This window comes from Colletes latitarsis, chromosome 2, assembly GCF_051014445.1.
Source record: "Colletes latitarsis isolate SP2378_abdomen chromosome 2, iyColLati1, whole genome shotgun sequence".
In the NCBI taxonomy this organism is placed as follows: Eukaryota; Metazoa; Arthropoda; class Insecta; order Hymenoptera; family Colletidae; genus Colletes; species Colletes latitarsis.
The window spans coordinates 12,272,231-12,294,017 of NC_135135.1; the positions used below are offsets into that span (position 1 = coordinate 12,272,231).

The 21,787-nt window shown below is 38.2% G+C and overlaps 2 protein-coding genes and 2 non-coding genes across 11 annotated transcripts in view; 2 read left to right on the forward strand and 2 right to left on the reverse strand.

Annotated features, from left to right (window-relative positions):
* Positions 1-7,257, reverse strand: part of LOC143351615 (cytospin-A) — a 39,249-nt gene extending 31,992 nt beyond the window's left edge. Inside the window, exons 1-2 of one of the 6 annotated variants that reach the window (XM_076783362.1) lie at positions 7,056-7,257; positions 5,605-5,732 (exon numbers count right to left, since the gene is read on the reverse strand). The gene's annotated coding sequence lies outside the window, so the exon portion shown is untranslated. Of the gene's footprint in view, positions 1-3,437; positions 3,563-5,604; positions 5,733-7,055 lie in introns of those variants that run through there. The other 5 variants (XM_076783366.1, XM_076783368.1, XM_076783369.1 and 2 more) reach the window with 5 other exon arrangements.
* Positions 7,258-10,523: 3,266 nt separating this feature from the next.
* On the forward strand, positions 10,524-21,642 carry LOC143346886 (uncharacterized). Of its 3 annotated transcripts, XM_076775530.1 has the most exons (7): positions 10,524-10,904; positions 10,980-11,111; positions 12,668-13,130; positions 13,772-13,954; positions 15,736-15,859; positions 16,975-17,574; positions 17,652-21,642. In XM_076775530.1, exons 3-7 carry the CDS (start codon positions 12,742-12,744, stop codon positions 19,179-19,181), a joined length of 2,826 nt encoding a protein of 941 aa, XP_076631645.1. In that variant the 5' UTR covers positions 10,524-10,904; positions 10,980-11,111; positions 12,668-12,741; the 3' UTR covers positions 19,182-21,642. The 3 variants fall into 3 exon arrangements, with proteins under 3 accessions (XP_076631645.1, XP_076631629.1, XP_076631637.1); XM_076775514.1 differs by having other exon boundaries at positions 10,524-11,111; XM_076775522.1 differs by having other exon boundaries at positions 10,524-11,076.
* Trnak-cuu (transfer RNA lysine (anticodon CUU)) lies at positions 20,375-20,447 on the forward strand. The gene has a single exon. It is a non-coding gene; the product is annotated as a tRNA-Lys (tRNA).
* Positions 20,845-20,916, reverse strand: Trnam-cau (transfer RNA methionine (anticodon CAU)). Its single transcript has one exon. It is a non-coding gene; the product is annotated as a tRNA-Met (tRNA).
* Positions 21,643-21,787: the final 145 nt, after the last annotated feature.

Genomic DNA, 21,787 nt, shown 5'->3' on the forward strand with positions numbered 1-21,787 from the left:
AATATTATAGTGTTATGAATGGTAATTTATGAATTAGATAATAGGCCTGAGTGTCTGTAACTACTTGAACAAAAATAATGAGTCACACCTGTTTTGCCTTTGAAAATTCAACTTTGACGGGGTATAAATATTTAAAACATTTACCGACGAGTTTAACGAACGTACGCAATCGTTAATTACTTTACTCATTTACAGAGACTTCCACATTGACGGTGATGTTGTATATATGAAGTATATAGAGAGAATTATCTATAGCCTGGTGGCTTTTACAGAGTGTTACCTAATATGTAGAAGCTTTTTTCAGGATCAATTCATTTTGCAATCTAAGGCTTCGTTACCGAGTTACAGGGGCTTCAAATTCGCAGGTGTGACTTCCGGTCCGGGTTGTCTGAATCCCCAGTCAATTGAACGCGTGGCCGCACATACACGCACTCGCATACGAAAAATACTCATCGATACACGGTCACATGCATCATACCACTGCTCCGAAGTCACCTCCGTGGACTTTAATATATTTTTTCACTAATTTTAATAACTCTTCGACCACTGAAATTACACACACCTTGCATCTTATTATTTCCAACATATTTATTATGTAATTATATTCAAGCTCTCTGATTATAGCAGAAAAATCTACTGTGAGGGAAGGTGCAGCTAAGAATCCAAATCTATCGATTTCACGACATTCTCAAGAATTAGGCATTCCTCAGACTTCTGTATGGCGAATTCTGCGGAAAGACTTAGGTCTTCAACTTTAAATGATCCAATTAACTCAAGAATCGAAACCTACTATCCATCGTATGCGTCGTGAGTATGTTGATGGGGCTGTAAAGCAGATCGAGATTGATTCTAATGGATGGCTTTGTGAATAAGCAAAATTGTCGAATTTGGGAGACTCTCAGTCAATAGTTGAGCAACCCTTGTATCCATAAAACATTACTGTTTAATGTGGTGTTTTGAGTTGTAAAGTCATTAATCTCTACGTTGTTGAAAATGAAGAAAGTGGAACATTATGTGGTTTCAACAAGATAGTGACACATGTCACATTTTTGCTGGAACTATCGCTTTATCGAGATCAAAGGTCAATGATAAGATTATTTCGAGAAATGTCACTTGACCACCAAAATCTTGCGTTTCGACGCTATTAGACTTCCCCATGTAGGCAATGTTAAGTCTATTGTATAGTTCAATAGACCACAAATGATAATCTCGTGTTATTGGTGAGATGTAGCCTGATTTATGTGCTAGAGTCACTGAAAATTGGTTTTATCGTATTTACGAATGTACTTAAAAATAAAACAACGAGCACCGGATTATCTTTTGTAGTTTTGATTTCACTTCAATTCAAAGCTTCGTAGCTTTTATTGGAAACCCCCATAGTGTTGACGTGTACAACAGAACCAGTAAAAGTAGAGATACAATTTTTAAGACTATTCACAGATCCTAAATATATTAGTACATGTGTCAGCTTCCCCTTCCTTCGATGCAGGAATAACAAGTTTGTGCTCCGCCGCATGTAGCCATGAAAGCGTCGGATGCAACGGTAATTCATAATCAAGCGGGTAAACGAACCGCGTGCAAGCAGAAAAATTAATAAACGCGCGCGCATACACGGCGGCTCTGTATGATACATAGCGTTACAAGATTCACTGGGTCTCGTATATAAAGTACATACATGACCGGTTACTCGCCGCTAGTACTAAGTCGCGCGCGATTCCTGCCCGAAGGAATTGGAATTCTTGCGGAATGGATTGTTGCCCGAGACGCGCACCGTTGGTAATACCCGATCTTACATAATTGGCAAATTGACAGATCCGCCTGGGTGGACGCTTACACCTGAACGCGAACATGTAATCGAATAGCGGCGGTTGGAGAGCGTTGCGTTGATCGTTAACGGGTGATTACAAACGATACACGCTCGCCAAAATTGTATTAGACTTCATAGATTTAAAAAAAATTAACAGGTCACTGCGGCAGATGAAGGAGAAGCTAATGTAACATACATTCCTTTTACATTTTAAGAAGTAAATAATAGTTCCTTAAATGGATAGCGATCTATTAACATTCATTAATGACTACAAAATAAAACATTCACAGTCAGACATTCTTCATTTTGAAAAAAGTATGGACTAATAACTTTTTGTGGGTACAAGGGTCGCTCGACTATTAATTAAGGATCTCCCCAAATTCAACAATTTTACTTATTAACAAAGCCATCCATCCAAAAGTGAGCTTGACGCTCTATATTAGGTTGAATAGTAGACAAAATGTTGTGCCATCATGAGTTAACGTATCGAGGAGTGGGGTTCTATGACCGAGTGCTTTAACTCCCTCGCTGTATCATATGACATTATTAGTCCGAAACTTATTAATCGGCGAGCGTTTCGGTACTAGTCTTTTTCAGCAATACACTCCTGATATCAACTATCTTTCAAATGTCTTGTACTAAGCTACTATAAGTGCACTTGACAACTATATTTATTAAAATTTACTTTTCAATTTATATCCCATTATTAGACTTTATTAGCAGTGCTATTGTATAATTTCGTTCAAAAGTTAAATATTCAGCAATAGTTTCATATCTCGTCTAAGTACTATGCATCATTGCTATAACTACAGATTTTAATTTAAACATTTTTCCTGTATTCCGCGGACTCTTGACAAGATACACTATTCAAACGAGAAACATTCTTTTTAATACCTTCTTAACTATACATTATATTAAAAAATTAATCCTTTTTCTTTTCAAAAATTTGTCACAAACCAAAGTATAACTCAACAAAAAAATATATTGTATTAAGTTATCTGGACGCTCTGAAAGCTTAAATTTTCAATGAAATATTTGAAAATGGGATTGGCGCTATTGTCATGCAACGCACTGTATACCCTTTGACCTAAAAACTAAAGAGACACTTCCGACTTTCGTCGTTTCGACGCTATGCCCTGACGTGCGAATTGTCCCATCGCCGTTTTTCATTTCTCGCCGCAGGGTGTGGCGGTGATAGGTCTTATTTCGCGGCCTACACTTCGTCAACGGGAGCAACAGCTCCGACGGGACCGCTGACACCAGCGCTAGGGACACCAGCAGCGGCATTGGAGCCAGTCAGCCAGCCCACACGCGCGAGAGCCGCGAGGCACATTTCGCGATTCAATGGGCCGCGTGGTAACCTTTATTATCGCCTTCGCCTGAACGCCCGCGAAACAGCCGCGAACAAGTGTATTCTGGAGCGCTCTTGAGACTTCGCGGCTGGTCGTGCGAATACCGGTCCGTTCCCAGCCAGGGTAGACGTCTAACGACCACAGTTGGAATCGCCTCGATCCGCTGGGAGTCTGGTTCCACGGACGGCCGAGCGTGGGAAGATACATCCTTGCCAGGGGTCCTACGTGTCTCTGTCAGAATTACACTAAACGGTCGTTAACGTGATCAGCGATCGCACCTGCACATAGATATCCAATTTTGAGCTCCGTTCGTCGCGGCTGGTCGGGGATTAACCGCGAACGTCTCGTACCGCGACAGGATTGTCACGATAACGGGAAAAGAAACAAACTAGAGAACTATAACGGAGTCGCGGTCCCGAAACGATCCAAGCCGATCCGCGCGATTCGGCAGTTCAATGCGAACTGGCTACGTCCATGCCATTCCATTCCGTGTTATTCCGTGAGTGACCTCTCATGCCGTGGCTACCTTCTCCCTCCTTGGTCCTTTCCTTTGCTCGGCATCACTCACTCTTTCGTTGCGTTGCCGCGCGTTGCTTACAAACAGTGACGCGCCCGTGGAAAGGGAGCTAGGCTCTAAGGGAGCGATTGCATCCAGTAACTGAAACGCTCCCGAAAATAATCTGTTTTAAACTGTTTCTATCATACACAGTGTTTCAGATTTAAATGACCAGCCGTGAGTCCTACGAACGTTGTTAGGTTTTCTACTAAAAATCAAGTACAAATATTAATCTCATTTATTGGTCTCCTATATTGATGGAGAGAGATGCTGTATCTTGCTACATATATTCCCTGGTAAGATTTGGTTTCCTGTTTATACACAGATGCGATAGGACCTCGCACAAACGTAAGAGAGATATTTGTCTCCAACGTCTCAGTTCTTTAACTTTCGTAGAAGTCATTAGTAAAAGGGTGTATCTTCCAAAGCGTATAAAATAAAGTGTTACTATTATTCAAAAAATAAAATCTGAGTATTTTATTTAAATAAACCCATTTCTAATAAACGTAGGACCATAAAAGAAATTAATTTTTCTTGTGGCAATACGAGGGTCGTTCAATAAGTAAAGAGAAACCTTCTGGTTCAGATAATAGTTATAAAGTTTTCTGAGAGCGATTGAACTTTCAATTGTCATAGCCGCCATATTTGTTATTCACACGAGACTTTGTTTTCGAGAAAATTGAGTTTAAGAATGAATACACGTGCAATAAAGTGACTTAGGCATCGGCGTAAGTAGAAATGGCGAATAATGGAGAGACGCGCTATATTGATGGCACTTACAAGGGAAGATCACGGCCTGGACCAGCGATTTTTAAACAACAACGAACTGAAACTATTGGGGCTGATAAGTATAAACAAATTCTAAAATGGCTATTTTTATAAAAAATGTAGACTTTGATAAAACAAGTAAATAAAGTTTATGCGGTAATGTTTCACCATTAATGATTTAACTAGAAAATTAAGGCTTTTGCAATACACATGTTGCATTATAGTAAAGCAGAAAGGATTCTACAAGATAGTCGCAGGTCAAGTTCACTATTCTATAACGAAGGACCTCTGATACGAATCTTCATAGGAGAGAGATTTTTTCACTTTCATATTTGTATTCCTGTGGTTGATTATGTTATTATAGTACCATGTTTGCAAAGTTATTTACTTTAATTTTATTATAATTTTTAGCCCATTCTTGTTTAAGAATCGCTCCTTCAGGTCGTGATCTTCCCTTGTTAGTCGCACGCGTATCACACAAATTTTCAACTTCATTATTTCGAAAATAAAACATTGGACGAAACAATTTTATTCTATATTTTTTCATTCGTTTCTTTACGTTACTTAACACCTAACGCAAGGATCATTTTCAACGTACGTCAGCATAACACATTGGTATCACACATCTTTCATCTTCTAAAATTGGTTTCGACGCATGCTTTTCTAGTTTATAAAAGCAGCCATATTATGTTCCAGTTTATGGAAGTATGAAGACAATGGTTGCTTTCGACAAGGATACGGTTCCTTCTATAATTTTCCAGCACCACGAGCATTCTAGTTTCATTTAATAAACGGACAAAAATTTGCGTCGTCCTGTAGAAGTAATTTTAGTAAAAATTCACAAAGCGTTGATTTTTGTGCCATTCGAGCGCAGGTAGGCGAGACACACGATCAGCCTTTCGATTCGCTCGCGGTCTGACCTTGCTCTAACGCGAAGTGGGTGACCTTCTGACCTAATCGCCGTTAATTTCATTTGCCGAGCGTATATTAGGTAACATGCGAATCCCCGTGTAGTGGAAGCCGACCGACTACGTCGCATAACGTCCAGCATTCAACGCATATACGACAGAGCGCACGCGGAGCTCCTGTCGCGCTCCAAATACCTGTCCGACTCTACCCACCTGGCATGATTATGGCTCGTGGCGTCCCACGTAGATCTAGCCACGGATCACGACGGGTGGACCTCGCGTTGCCATCGTGAGAATCCATTTTTCCGTTGCCTTTTCCCCGACTGCCTTCGATTAGAATCCTGTCCGCACATGGAACGAAAACATCAAACGTCAACAAGGTTTTCTAGTTAAAAAATTAATAAAATCCACCTGTTCATGGATAACAGTACAAACATACAGGACGAAGCATAAAATGAAAAATACACCTAGCAAAAGTGATTGTACAATGTACATTATCTTCCTAAAGAGTGCATGAACCGAATTTTATTAACGGGACGCTCGAGGCTGTGTTAAATACAACAATCTTTTAAAGAACGTTGTTTGCTCTAGTGAAGAAGGAACAGAATGTTAATAAAAATCTTTCTGATCAGACCTTGTTATAAATACAATCTTTTCTTTGAAACTACGTAAAAGAGAGTTTCTTGTAACGCGTAAATATCACTGATGTTTACATTTTTTAAACATGCAGTGATGCTCGGTAGCTGACCACCGAGGTTTGACCTCCCGAGACTGGTAATTAATAATTTTCGCGTATGGAGGATCAAGTAGTTTTTTCTAAAGGGGTTCCTCGTCAATAGAGTGCTTTTTTCTTAAACTCAAAATTTCTTCTGAAAACAGTAACACGTTAAGTTAACTAATAAGGATCACTCAAAGAACGTGGAATGTTGAACAAATATCAGGAAGACTGGACGTTAGAATTAACGGTACAGACACCTCCATAGCCTGTCGCAGTCATTGAATGTCTGTTACGGCTCTTCATCGGAGGAGGAGGGTTCCTTTTGTTTAATACCGAAATTACTTCCGAAAACGGTAACATGTTTAGCCAACAAGAATCATCCTAGAAACATAGAATATTGTAAAGATCTCTAGAAGACTAAACGTTAGGATTAACGGTATAAACACCTCCATAACACCAGTCACAATTATTGGTGGGGGATGGTTCTTCTTTTCAAAATAAAAACTGAGAAATATAATACGTTAAATTAGTTGGCACGGATTGTCTTAGAAACGTGGAATATTGTAGAAATGTCTAAAATCCTAAACGTTAGAATTAACGGTACAAACACCTGTCAGAATCACCGAACGTCTATTAGTGTTCTTCATTCAGGAGGCAGGGGATTCTTCTTGTTAAAATCAAAACTTCTTCCGAAGAGTGTAACGCGTTAAGTTAACCAGGAAGAATCGCCCTAGAAACGTAGAATTTTGTAGATATCTAGAATACTGGTTGCTGAAATTAACGGTATAGACACCTCGATAGCGTGTCATGATATCTGGAACGTAACTTCGATGCAGCAATGGGAGATCACCAATTCGCGGAATAGCTGGTACATAATTATGTGAACAGTTAGTGTTAGAGCGGTATGCAGGAGTGACGATGACGAGGAAAATTACATGGTACTTACAGAATGCTCCGAACAAGTCCTGGAATGCTATCGGCGTGTAATCGGACATGGTAAAAACGACGGCCACTTTTTTTCACCACAATTATCGATGGATGGAACGCGCGACTCCGGACGGTGGCGAACGAATGCGGAACTGCATGTGCTACGAACGACAGTCCGCGCGAGACTGTCGAGCAATGACGACGCATCCGTCTTCGAGTTGGATGGGCAAAATGGATGGATGGATAGACGGCGTAGCGGAGAAAACTAACCGCCATGAAGCGTTAATGCCAGCCTGACACGACAATCCGTGTACACGCGGACCTGTAATTTAAAGAGAAAAAAAAAAACATTTACAATCGCGAGCAATGTCGCGTCGCCTGCAATATCATCTTTCGTATGTAAAACAAATACGACTGACCCTGGAATTTTATCAGAGTACACTTGATACTCGTCGATTCTTTATCCACCAGGAGATGAAAATATAAGATAATACGTCGAACAAAACCAAATTCAAATCCCAAGCACTATCAACTTATTGTTAGACATAGCCTTAGACTATTTTAGATTAAGTGGAATCGAACTGATCTGCGTGGTCGGTATCCAGCCAATAACTTGACTGTAATCTAGATCTTAACCAGTTAGCTGTGCTTGACGACTGTATCCGTCATGCGTAAAATTTTGTTCCAGTTTACTATTTAAATTGTAATTTTAGCAGAAACTAAAATATATTCATAAATTTCAATATGTTTAGAATTGTTGGAGGTCAAAACGAAATAAAACAAACAAATGCGCGCTCTGAAAAAAGCCGTAGCCGACTGGTTAATGTAATATAGACTTAGGCCCAGCCTTAACCTATTTTGGGTCAAGTAAATTCAAACTGAATAGCAGGGCTGACACGCAACTGATAGGGAGAAATGTTTGGTACATAATCGATAGGGTGGGTCAGCTCGACCCTCAGCGAAAGAATAAGCTTCACCTAATCGAATGTCATCGTGCATGCGCTAATACTAATTTATTAGTAAGTTTTTGTTCGTTAGTAATAAAACATGTTTGCACTTTGTTCAAAGTTTTGGAGCAATATTTCCCTAAAATGTGAAATAACGATCCTTGATCAAATACATCCGGTTTAGACCCACTCTATCAGTTTAGAATTAAGGAAAGTAAAATGTAGTCCACTAAACTATATTACTCGACATATGGTATTTAGCATCGGGCTAGATAAGATACGCAACTAATAACGCATCGACCAATTTATCTTATAAAATTGGACCAAGCATTAAACCATAACGGTGTCGAAACCAGCCATTTAAGATATCTGTTCCAAGGATAATGCAACATTGGATAGAATTACAATTTTGTTTCGTTTACTATCTTTTTTCGATGCAATACACTTCTTATATAACGGCTACTTATACAATCTGTGCTTTTGTTCTGAATTTTGTACACTTCTCAGCTAAGAATAGAGGTATTTTGGAAGTATGACGTTATCAAGTGTCTCGATTTTATCCATATATCGTACATATAACAAATCTATTTGATGTTTATCATAAGTATATACTCTTTCACTTATCGACTTTTAAGTTTATTCATAGACATAACATATTGTCACGCTTCTTTAATCAATTTCTTTCCATCTATCTTTAGACAAGAATAACAAATATTTATTTTCATAAACGCTCGGGTATTTACTTCATCGGCCATGTGTTTACCTCATTACGTTTTGTCTTTATTATACAATTTATTTATTTATATATTTCTTTTGTATGCCAAAGTGTAGACTTTGATCTCCAAATTCAGTCACGACGTATTAGTTGCTGGAATACGTTTGTCAGTGCTTTGCGGAGCGTTTCGTCATAATTTCATTTCGGGCATAAACGAGGAGATTCGCTTATGCTCCAGCAGACCTTGAATTCCCAAGGTCTAAGCATGTTCCCACTATTCTTAGTATGCAGCACGCATAGACGTCGCTACGCTTCCGTGACGACCTACTATACAGCGCGAGAAAATGTCCTATCGTTCCCTGTCTTCATTGCACCGTAACGTGAAGCAGAGTCGCCTCTGGTGGTTCGTCACATGGTGTCACGTTTTTCTAATTTTGTCTTAATTATTGTAGAACACAATAGCCCGAGCAACCATGCACCTATCCATCTACTAGCACTTAAGCATGCACCTTTCCATCTTGATTGCCATATTTCAACAATATTTCCTTTTAACGCTTCTTTTCGCGTTATAACCGTATTTCTTAATCATGTTTCTACTTCGTCTCTTTGGTTTAAGTTAGGTTTGGGTTAGGTATTATTCTTTAACAAATGCCAAGCACGTTGCTAAGACAAGGGACGTAAATCGGTGTATGCACTTATAAAAGATACATGTTTATTGATTTTCTCTTCTTATTGTGCAAATTTTCGTTATGTAAAATCTACGCGAGGCATAGACCGCTTCTTATATTATTTCCAGCGAGTGTCATGCTGTCCTAGACCTTGGTAACCCCAAGAGGTGTAAACGCATTTTCATGAACACAGCAGCTGCCAGTTACAGGTGTGGACCAGTGACGAGTCAGAGGCTGGCAAGTCGTATCAACGCATATTATATATGCCGTGCGCAAGTTTCCTGTCAAACTAGAGCGGTGTATGCTAAAGATAGGCTGTGGTTGTCGGGCAATCGGCGTATGTACCTACTATCAAACAGTAGAACAGAACGCGTTCGGTGCGTGACAAAAATAAGCGATCAATTTCACTGATGAGTACCGAAAAATATTCAATAAGCAATTTCTGTACGAAACGTAATTATTTTCATCTTGATTGTATTTAAAACCATCATGGCGATAAATTAACAATCAAAAATAATTCTGTTTCGCTTACTGTTTCAATTTCGTTAAACGTTTTGCTCAGCAAAGTTCAATGCGCTTTCTACAGCGAACACTTTCTGTAATTTCATTTTCTGTCTCGCTTCCTCTTTTGTTCATTTCTAAACCGATTGGTAACATTGCGAGCGACACGAAAATGGTAATGGGGCTTTAGAACCCCAGAAAAACGGACCACAAAAATACATTGGATGTAAAGTCTACTCGTACACCTCGTCCGTGACAATACCAAGTTGGGAGTCTCTTGCTCTTAGCGTGCAGTGGGGATGGCGCTGGTCTCGCATTTTAATGCTTCAAAATGTATCTCGGTTCTACGAGATGACTAGATTGGTAGCATTTGAATTTACTAGTGGAATAGTTTAGTCTCAATGTTGTTCGAACGTTGTTACGTAACGTCAGGTATGGAATATTCAAGCATCGACAGAGTACCAAAAGAATAGAGTTTTATCGAAACTTATCGATACTAAATGTACTGAAAATCTTTTTAGTACCAAATAATGTTCGGCCATCAGTGACATCAGTCATTTATTTTCGTTGCACTACGAACGCGCTCTGTCCCACTGTGCATCGGCGCGTGGGCCAAGGGCGACCTTGGCCTTAGAAGTTTATATAACGAGGAAGCGCGCGAATCGCCAGCTCAGTCGAGCCGTTTCGTTTCGATCCATCGATGCGAGACAGACGGCCGTGCAAGCTTACCGAGAATCTCGGCTTCCTGGTGCATCCCTGCTTCGCTCAGAGAAACAGTTAGATGCAATTAGTGCTTCAACATTCTAATTATCGATTGATTTCGTCCCAACTTACATGGTACCAGGCGCGAAACGTTAATTCCCTTCCTCCGATCCGATCGTAAACTTTCGAGATCGACATATCTCGGCGTTATCCTTGGTTCTATTTCAAAATCTTAACTATCGGCTGGTGCCTTGGTCCTTGTAGTTCGTCTATTTCCGAGCCGTTTGGAAACTTCCAGTGTATTCTTGCGAAGATGGTGAGGAGAAGAGAACCAGGTGACCTGTGAACAATTTAGGACATTGTGTGATCAGTCGAGAGTTCAACGTTGTTTTTTCCAATCGCTCGTTTAGCAATTGAGAGCAAGACATCGGTGACAAGTGCTTCGAAGGGGAAGAAAAATCACCGTGACAAGAGTATATACGGCTGTTTCGTTTAAGTGTGGCCATGGTAAGTGGTAGCAAGTTGCATTTCCGGTCTGCGAGGTAAACACATGCTTTTAATGCGCAGAACTGTAACACGCGCTGGTACTTCTTGGACATAACTAAACGATGAATAGGCTGATTCATTGTGCCTAGGAATATAATACAACAACGATAGTAAAGTAAACTGTAAATTGAGGAAAATTTCATAGATACTATAGGACAGAAGATGCCTTAGGCACGGGAAGTTGCAGAAGAAAACAATTTAAAGTAATCGTGTAATCGATCGAACAATTTGATTTACAGAAAATATTTATACTAATATTTTATATTATACAATTACGATTACTAGATAATATTCTAGTAATTGGGTCAGACTGTGATGCCTGATTTTTTAAATAAATCGACCCATCGAAAACTCGATACTTTGGAAGATAATATATTCTTCTTGCATATTTTTAATATAAGTAATCAGACGTTTCTTTGTTGTATCGCGAACATTTTCGTACACGTTTCCTGATATTTTCATCACTTGAATAATGCTTGAATTATGCGTTAACCACCGCGTATTTTTGGCATGCAACATGTAGTAACATTCTTAAGTTTATAACTTCAAAAAGCACACAGATTACTTCGAATTATTCAATACTTTTTTAAAAAAATGATAATGTTTAAAAGAAATAAGTTTATGCAATGATGCACCGCAACATTCGCAAATTTATTTAATATATCCATTCACTGTATTGGCAAAATATACTAGATTCGCTTATGGATAATAATATCACTAACATTATTTTCTAAGTCACTATTACGAATGCCAAAATTACTTTTCCTTAAACAATCTGATGTACGTACTACCCAAAGCAAAATTCATTATTTCTCGACACTTTTATCTGGATTTTTTACATTGATGCAGTATTGTTAATTGTATTTATTAACGGTTGAAATGGCACTTAATGAACTGCACGTGGTTTCAGATCAATGGCGATTGAAAAATTAAAAGATAAAATGAGAGATCTCCTTCAACGATCAATAATGTGTTAATCATTCCCTAAGTCATTTACCAAAACAAAATGATGCAAATATACTTTACTCTTTAGAACCCCCCTGAAGAAAACAGTCAAGTGGATTTAAATCAGGCGAGCAAGGTGGCCAAGGCTGTTCTCGAGACTAAATGGCTATTAACGGAATGATATATGTATACATTCAAATATCACACTATGCGAATAGTACAATTAGAATAAGATTTTAAAGACGGTGTTAGAATGCCTGTTAGTATGGTAGTTCCGTATGCCTGCAAGCCGATTTATAATTTTTCACCTCCTGCAGAGAACTTAAAGTCAACAGTAACATGTTACTGTTTGTCAATTTTCTTTCCGCCTTACAAAATCGAGAGTTCAGCTTACTAAAATCTTGTTCGAACGCTCCACTGTTGTAAACTGACTATCGAGAGTCGTAAATCGCGAATGGGGGGCATTGGCCTCGCATAAGCATTGTGTACATCTTTTGTTTTGAAGAAAATACATACCACACCATGAACTTAGGTCTTTAGCGTTAAAAAGAAGATCCTAATTATGCATAAACAAACTGTTGAGTTTCACTCTCGATGTTGTTCGTAGAGAGGAGAGTTAAAGCTTCGCTCGACACACGCCTCCAGTTAATGCGACAAGCCTAGTATTAAAAAAAAAAGGCGATGCATCTGATTCTACTCTGGGCGTTGGTCGCCCTAATTGGCCGGGTACACGGCAAATGCAGCATAGCGCCGTTTGTGGATGATGAACGGTCGATCGCCTACGCTTGTACACACGGTGACCTGAACGACCTCGATGAGATATCCAGCGAGGCAGAGTGGATAGAGTTCACGGTGTCGAGGTTCCATATTATACCGGACAACGCGTTCCTGCGATTCAAGAACCTCAGGAGACTATCCTTCTACAACTGCCATGTAAACTTCACCAGTCCAAATGCATTCGCTGGCCTAACTCGACTGGAGTGGCTGATATTCCATGGCACCAAGATCTACGTGGTTAGGAACCCATGGTTCCGACATTTACCTAGCTTAAGAAAGCTGATCTTGGATAGGTGAGCCGCAACACTGTTCCGTACAAGTTTTGAGCTTATCGCTAGAAACACAAAGGACCCGGTTACGTAAAACGTACCTGTTGATGTCGACGACCTAGTTGTCAACAGATTAATTTAAAAACATGACGTGAGGCCGGCCGTGATCTCAAAGGTTTCCAAGAAAAGCATCGTGGGCCGTGATTTACATTAGAGACGCGGAAGCGCAGTATTTCCTTCGATGCGAAACGCCAGCACCCTCGATCGTTTCAAAGAAAATTAACAGCTTCTATAAAACTGATAATCGGTTCTTTTACAGGGTGTCCCACGTAACTGACAAAAAAAAATACATTTTCTAGCACTCTTGAACCATCGATCTTTCCGCATTATAACTTTGAGTTTTAAAAAGACTTCGTTACAATTAGTTAAAACAAAGAATGTACTATTTTTGCATCGAAGGAGGAAATTTGACAATGATATTGTCTCTCGTATGACATACGATTTTTTTCGTTTGCAAATTGTTTCTAGAACTTAGAGGTAGTATTTCAAACATGCGTATACGATCATTTTACTGCGCTCGCAACTAATTTCTTGTGTTCGAGGTCATGTTAAAGTCACATATCGCTCGTATGAAGTAAGTAAAGCTGAATTATGTGTATTTTTAGGTGTGGTTTAATGCACATCGAGCCCGACGTTTTTCGCGCGTTGCCCAGACTTGAAACGCTGAGTCTGCGCGATAATGATCTGGATTGCTTACCGATCGAGGAACTCTCGTATCTGCGAGAGCTCAGGGTCATGCGGATCGGCGGCAATCCTTGGCTCTGCAACTGTTGGGAAAGATTGGACAGGTATTTTTTTTCTTTTTTGTATTTTCACCTTAGATCGCAGATCCATAAGTGTAATACAAAGTACAAACTTAAATTAGAATACTACCATCATACTATGAACTTCTGAAAGCAATTACACATATACATGTCTCCTATACAGGGTGTTCGGTCACCGGGTAGAGGCCAAAATCAGACGAAAATCAAAAATATCAATTTCTTGCCTGAGGCTCCATTAAAAAGTTATTAAAAAATTTCAAATCATTCTGAAAAAATTATGTTTGGTTGCGGAGGTTAATTACAATCATTTTTGGTGAATACACATACCCCTGAAATCCTACCCATTTTCGAGAAAAAAATTCGAATAGGTACTGAAATTTTTAGACGAAATTAAAAAATTTCAAATCATACTAAAAAAATTATATTTAGTTACAGGGATCAATTACAAGCATTTTTGGTGAATAGACATACCCTCGAAATCCTACCCACTTTCGAGAAAAAAATTCCTTACCGAAAATATCATTTCTAGTCAGAAATATCTGCCCGAATTTTCATGCGAATCTTTAAAACGTCATAACTTCTGAACGGATTGAACAATTTTAATGTTTAAAAAAGCAAACTACGCGTATTTTGGTGGAGAATATGTACAAATCGCAAAAATGTCCGAAAAGTTGGTCCTTGACCCCGAAAAATGAGAAAAACCCCATAAAAATGGTCCAATTTTCAAACAGCCAAAACTCCTACAATTGTGAATATATTTCAATGAAACTTTTTTCTGAAGTAGAGCTCATGGGTACCTACAAAAAAGTATTAGACAACTTTTCTGTAGGGCATCAAACAAAATTATTAAAAATGAAAAACGAATTTTTAAGAAAAATCGACGGGGGGTACCTAAACGGTAGGTGCCTAAATTTTTCGACGAAAAAAAATTTTTCAAATCGTTCCAAAAAAATTATTTTCAGTTGCGGGGGTCAATTACAATAATTTTTGGTGAATAGACCTACCTCCAAAACCCTACGTACTTTCGAGAAAAAAATTCAGTACGAGCGGAACTTTAAACGTTAGTAACTTTTTAACGAAGCCTCCATCAACAAATTAGTATTCTTGATTTTCGTCTTATTTTGGCCTCTAGAATCTCCCATTAAAATTTTCCCCAGGGATGGCCGAACTCTCTGTTTAAATTATCAACTCACATTTCTCACAAATAATCTTACTAATCTTATAAAAATGATCAATTTCTCTCATCGCTATCGTATTCAACGAATTCGTACAAATAATGTAAGATACATTTACATCCCTCAAGTCAAAATCTATTGCACCTGATATCGCCGCACATTCAGCTGTATACAGAGTGTCCCACGTAACAATTTTCACGATTCTTCAAGTACTTGCGATAATCTGACAAAAAAATATTTTAGACAAAAGTTGATCAATTTTCGATTATATATTGCAATAAAAAAAAGTTCGAACTTAATAACTTTATAATCGAAAACTGATCAGCTTTTGTCTAAAATATTATTTTGTCAGATTATCGCAAGTACTTGAAAAATCGTGAAAAGTGTTACGTGGGACACCCTGTATAAAAAATTAACTTTACTCAAGCTAAACGAACGTATAGAAATTTTTTCATGCACATTATAGAGGAGCCTGTTGATATCCCCGAAATCAATCTTCGATCCATCGGTATAAATCTGGATATAGCCATTATAATACTTGTCTATCAAATGATCAAAGTCCATGTTCAGAATAGGTGAAGTTTGTACGTTCTTACCTTAACTCTAAATTACAGTTTACTTATTGGACAGGTACATTCTGGATCATTCTCTCGTCCCGGAACTGGAATGCCCGAAGGAGATGTACCTGTGCAGGAAATATCAGTGCATGACGCAAGTTGGATTCCCAATACATTCTTCCAACAATTGTAACTGGGTAACTATTGACAAATTGGGCAAATTTTTTGTTCGAACAACGAATGCAAATTTTGTTCGTTTGTAAACTGCACCTCTAGGCAAAAGGACTCTAAACCGGTATCATTCCAGCAAAGCTATACTGGAATTGATATAATACCGAAACTGATACAATATCGAATACCGAAATAAATATCGATATTATTTTAAACATTAATGCGACGAGTCTCCGGGCTCTCATTAAACTATGTAATTACATGTCCTGTCCTCAAGACAGTGTTTCTCAACGTGGAACATACGTCCCACAGGTGGACAATTTTTTATTATTTAGGAGGCAATATCCATTTATATTAAGATTTATATTAAGAAATGCTTATTTATATTATACTTCGTCATATTTACATTCGACAAGGGAGCATCCAAACCTTTGAGGTGTTGAATTTGAACATGATCCACAAAAGGTTGAGAATCACTGCTTTAGGATATACATACTCTAAAGTCCATAGTTTCTTTATAGTTGTTCGTTATCTTTATCTCATTTCCAAGATTGTCTGTTTGTCATTCTATTTCCACTCGTGACAATGGCGATGTTTCACGAGTTAAAGATCGCTGACAGTAAAATTTTCTACAAAAATTTAAAAAATTTACATATAAATTTCTACCATATAATGTCAAAAATCATGGTAATTATTTAGAAGTTTACCCTCCTCACCGATTTTCGTGACCTTGAAATATGTTGTCCCCCTCGCCGCCAAAAAATATAACCTCAAACCACTTCAATTACTTTTCCAATCAGCATTCGGTCTCCATTTTTCCCGGAATACAGTGTACTGGTGGCATAAGTATAACTACAGTTTTTTACGAATATCCCGGAAACTAAGGCCGAGCAGCGATAACATGTATAGGGAAAAAGTTGTTCAGAATGATAACCTTGACAACATATTTCAAGGTCACGAAAATCGATGAGGAGGGCAAACTTCTAAATAATTACCAAAATCATTATAAGCTTCGGTTCTTCGAAACGAAGCTAGTTCATGAACGAACCTAAAAATTGTATTCGTCGTTCGGAAATAAAATTTGTTCAAATCGAACTATTCTCAACGTACCTGGATGACAATGGATGGTAAAATGGTTTAGGAATACGCAAGGATTCATGGCAACGCATTCCAGACGAATGTGTTCACATCCTTGGACAGACTTCCGGACAAGACCATCAGGATCGAGATTTCCGGTTTAACGATCGACACTCTCCCGAGATATGGATTCTTCCGTTTCGGAAATAGCTTGCAAAGTTTAGAATTGAATAACTGTCGTATCAATAGGATCGAGAGCGGTGCTTTCGCGGGTTTGCACAAACTGCAGTATCTTTCGTTGTTCGGTAATCAATTTCCGGTCGTGGGTGCAGATTGGTTTCGAGATCTCGTTAATCTTCAACAATTGATATTACGAAATAACAGTATCGAACAGATCGAACGAACGGCGTTATGGCATTTAGGCAGCAGTTTGCGATATCTCGATATCCAAGACAATCGACTACGATGCATCGCCGTCGAGGAATTGGCCGAATTAAAGAAATTGAAAAGATTGGACGCAATTGGTAATCCGTGGATCTGCGCGTGTCGTAAAAATCTTCAAACTTTTCTAACGCAAAAGAATATTGGATTCGAGATCAATGCCGGTCGATGTTACGAAAACGAGAATGATATTCGAAACGATGCCAACAGATGGCGACTAGAGGTGCGACACTTTTTTTTAATAGTTGGTTCTTAATTTTAATTTTGAAAAATGTTTACTATTATTTATTCCGTACACAGAACGTGCATCCTTCGGTTACTACGGGCAGAGTGCACTGGGCACCGTTCGAAGACTGCATTAAGCAATCAAATATCACGATCACCAGACCAGTGCCTTCGGTCCCACCGACAGAACTTCCAGTTGTAACGTCACAACCACCCGTTTACGCGGGTAGTTGCTACCGCGAGAAGACCAAGGAACAATCAAGACCGATCTACACCTGTCGAGGTATTACCTCGATAGAAGAATTAAATCTAATACCTCCTACAGCGCACACGATCCGCGTTATCTTGTCGAACATCAAGAAGATTCCTCAGGGCACTTTCGCACGCTTCAACGGCTACCTATCGAAGCTTGAGCTTCGAGATTGCGGCATCGAGACGATCGAGCCTCGTGCCTTTTCCAAGCTGTATAATCTCGAGTATTTGTCTCTTAAAAATAATCAGCTGAACATTGTCAACGGGGAGACGGTACAGGGACTGTCCAACCTGAGGCATCTGGATCTATCCCATAATAGTATATATATAATCACGAACGACGCGTTCGATGACATACCGTACCTCACGAGCCTCGACGTATCTGAAAATTCCATGAACTGTATCGGCATCGAGTACATGGCTAATCGTTTACGATATTTATCGACACTGCACGTCGCCAATAATCCTTGGAGCTGCCTGTGCGGCACGAAACTGGCCGACTTTCTGGACACCAACAGAATTCATTACGACAAACATACGTTGTTATTAAAGGAAGACTGTTACGCTACACAATATCCCACGACAATCACCATTCCCCCTGCAACGACCCCTAGCGTACCGACTTGGAACGAAACCATCGAAGGAACCTGTACTATTTGCGATGATACAGCAGAAATTCGATACCAATGCACCGGCGGAAATTTATTGCTACTGCAATCGTTACCGCCAGAGGTTACCGCGATCGAGTTTAACGAAGGACATCTGCCACGCTTGCCGGCAGGACGCTTGTCCAAGTTTACGAATTTACGTGAACTCGTCATTAGAAATTCTGGCTTGATCACCGTGGAACACGGCACGTTCGATGGTTTAAACAAACTCAAGAATCTAACAATTCAAGATAATCCTCTAGAGATGATCGGATCGTCCTGGTTCGCTTTAGAAAATCTCGAAAAATTGGATCTACGCGGTAATTCGATCAACTACATTGCTCCCGGTGCTTTTCGAAACTTGAATCGTCTCACCTATTTGAACCTAGAAGGTAACGATCTTAAATGTATCTTTACCAGTGATTTGAACGACATGCCTAACATATATATCGTTGAGTTTTCTGGAAATCCTCTAAAATGGAGGTGCAGAGTCGAATTGGAACAATTTCTTGAGGCTCGTAAAATCAGATTCGTAAGAATCGAGAATTCTTGCGAGGGCAAAAAATTAATGAGGAATCTTCTGTTGCAAAACAAAACCGATGGCTCGTTCGATTGCCCGTCTAAATGTTCGGCAGCTTCCCATATTCGTCGACATGTCTTCCCGTCAGTGTTCGCGTTACTACTGTTGATTATTTCGATCTATTAAAGAAATTAATCGCACGATTGAAGTTCGATACTTAACTACAGTACAATAATATGTGTTCATTAATTCCATTTGCATCATTTGCGTATAGAGGGTGTACGGTGGTTTTTTCGTATGATACAAATGATGCAAAATACGTACATTCAATTAACTAACAGCGATTTATACGTGTTATTAATTTTTGTATAATTAAGATACTTATTTAACACGTTAACGAACTACCATGGTGACCACTGGTAAATTTTTCTTTCAAGTATCGTCCTTCCACGAGAAGAAGGCACAGCGTGTTTACATCCCCACTCTTGCTGCAGTCCACTGATTGGCTGTCACTGATCTTCGTCACCGTTTTCGACCAATACCTGTGAGTCAACGGACTGCAACAGGAGTGGGGATGTAAACACGCTGTGCTTTCTTCTCGTGGAGGCGCGGTACTTGAAACGCACGAACCCTAATACTTACAAACTTTTAAATAACGTTAGTCTCGTTAAGAACATTATAAAATGGAAGGTACATTCGCCTTTAAACCACCTAATATTTTTATTTTTTATACTAAAATTTAAGCAAATGTCAAAGACATCCCTAAGCGTGGAAGTCAACGTGTTAAACAAGCGTAATGAAGTCGAGTAACGTACCTTGACAATTTTAATAAAAAATTTCTAGATATAGCTGCTAATCGCAAGGGTCCAGCGAATAACTAGAACTTCTTTCAAAACGCAACTGTAAATTATTCATTCGTAATTTATCGAGTTATTTATTATCGATACGTGCCATATAATGCGTTTAACAAATTTATTTATTTTTGTAGAAACAGTAGTACCTGTTAAAAAGAAATAGATTTTAATTTATTCGAAGGCGCCCACCAAAGAAGCTTTAAAAATAAATATCTTCTGTCGTTATAGTGACTATCATTTAATGTAACGTGCAATTAAACGAAGTAACTATCGGGAGCAGCTATACGTATAAAAAGAATGTAGATCAGCGAGGCTAATTAATTAATATATAAATAAAGTTAAATTATTTAAGCTTGGATTGTATCCTACATAAATATATGACATACACAAGAAAATTTGAACTTTGATACTCATTGATTTACCAATAAAGGTTTCTATATTACTTAGTTTAATTGATTTAATGATGTACCATTTTTAAGTTAATAATTAATCATGTTTTGTAAAAAATAAAAATACTACCACATAGCCCGACTAGCTCAGTCGGTAGAGCATGGGACTCTTAATCTCAGGGTCGTGGGTTCGAGCCCCACGTTGGGCGAATTTTCTTTTTTCATCACATTCAATAACATTATTACACTAAATCATTTTATTTATAGCGTTTCTGTATTGTATGTATACTATACTTCCAATCAAAGTTTCTATTTCTACAACCAGTTTGTAATATATGCTTTCTATGATTAGTTTATTAAGAACAACTCTTTACTCAATTTTAATTTCTTATCATTTATAAGTTGGGTACAATAATAAACAGATATATTATTATTTTTTACTGAAAAGTTGTAAGAACTTAACCTATCGATGTATAATGTATTTAATCGTTACTGCAACAACGTGGACGATTATTTCAATTAAAATAAAAATTAATACTCACCCTCAACAAAGAATACAAGAAAAAAAAGCAAAAAAACTGAATTACACAGAAATTCTGTTCAATTTAGCAGAGCGTGGTTTCGATCCACGGACCTCTGGGTTATGGGCCCAGCACGCTTCCACTGCGCCACTCTGCTAGTTGGTATTCCATTCTACTAATAACATATTTCAATATATGTTATTTTTTTAAATAGAAAAATATTTGTTGTTCTTTGGCGTTGACTTAAAATCATCTGCAAAATTCAACAAAAATAACTCATAAAAATTCTTTGTCTCTCTTATATTTAAGTATGCAAAGAAATAACGAAATCCTATAAAACGAAATTGGAACAGAGTTCGACACATTTGTTGAATAAGCAAAGTAAAGCGTAATTGCGTATACGCTCATCGACTCAATATTTTGCAATTATACATCGAATCGATACAAGTTAAGAATGCAGCACTGCAAATTATTCAGCAAACAAATGTTGGAAAATAAGCCACCGCGATTAAACCTAAAATCGAATAAATCAATCGAATTTACATGTACAACCTACTAATAATATTTTTTACTTTATTGTTACTTTTAATTTTGAAGCTTTAATGGCCGGAGTTAACGTTAGTATTGATTGGCTTCCGAGTGGATGCCGCGTCTAAGTTCGACAAGTTGTCAAATTTCGCAAACATTATACATTGCATATCATGCATTTTTGCATATCAGAGCTTTTTAGCTCTAAAGATGCAAACTGTAACGTTTGCGAAACGTCGGCAACTTTCTGAATTTAGCCATGAATACTAATTTATTGTTACTATTTACTTCATTCATTAATGACATACCACACGTCTGTATGTATGGTCAATTCTTATTAATTTAATTAATAGTACAGGAAAAATAATTAAATTAATTTGTAATTCAATTTAAAATATATATAAATAACATAAATAAGCAATAAATTCTTATCCTAGTAGATGTTGGACATTACTTTGTATACAGTAAGTACAATTCCTTTATTTATATCCAGTATTCTT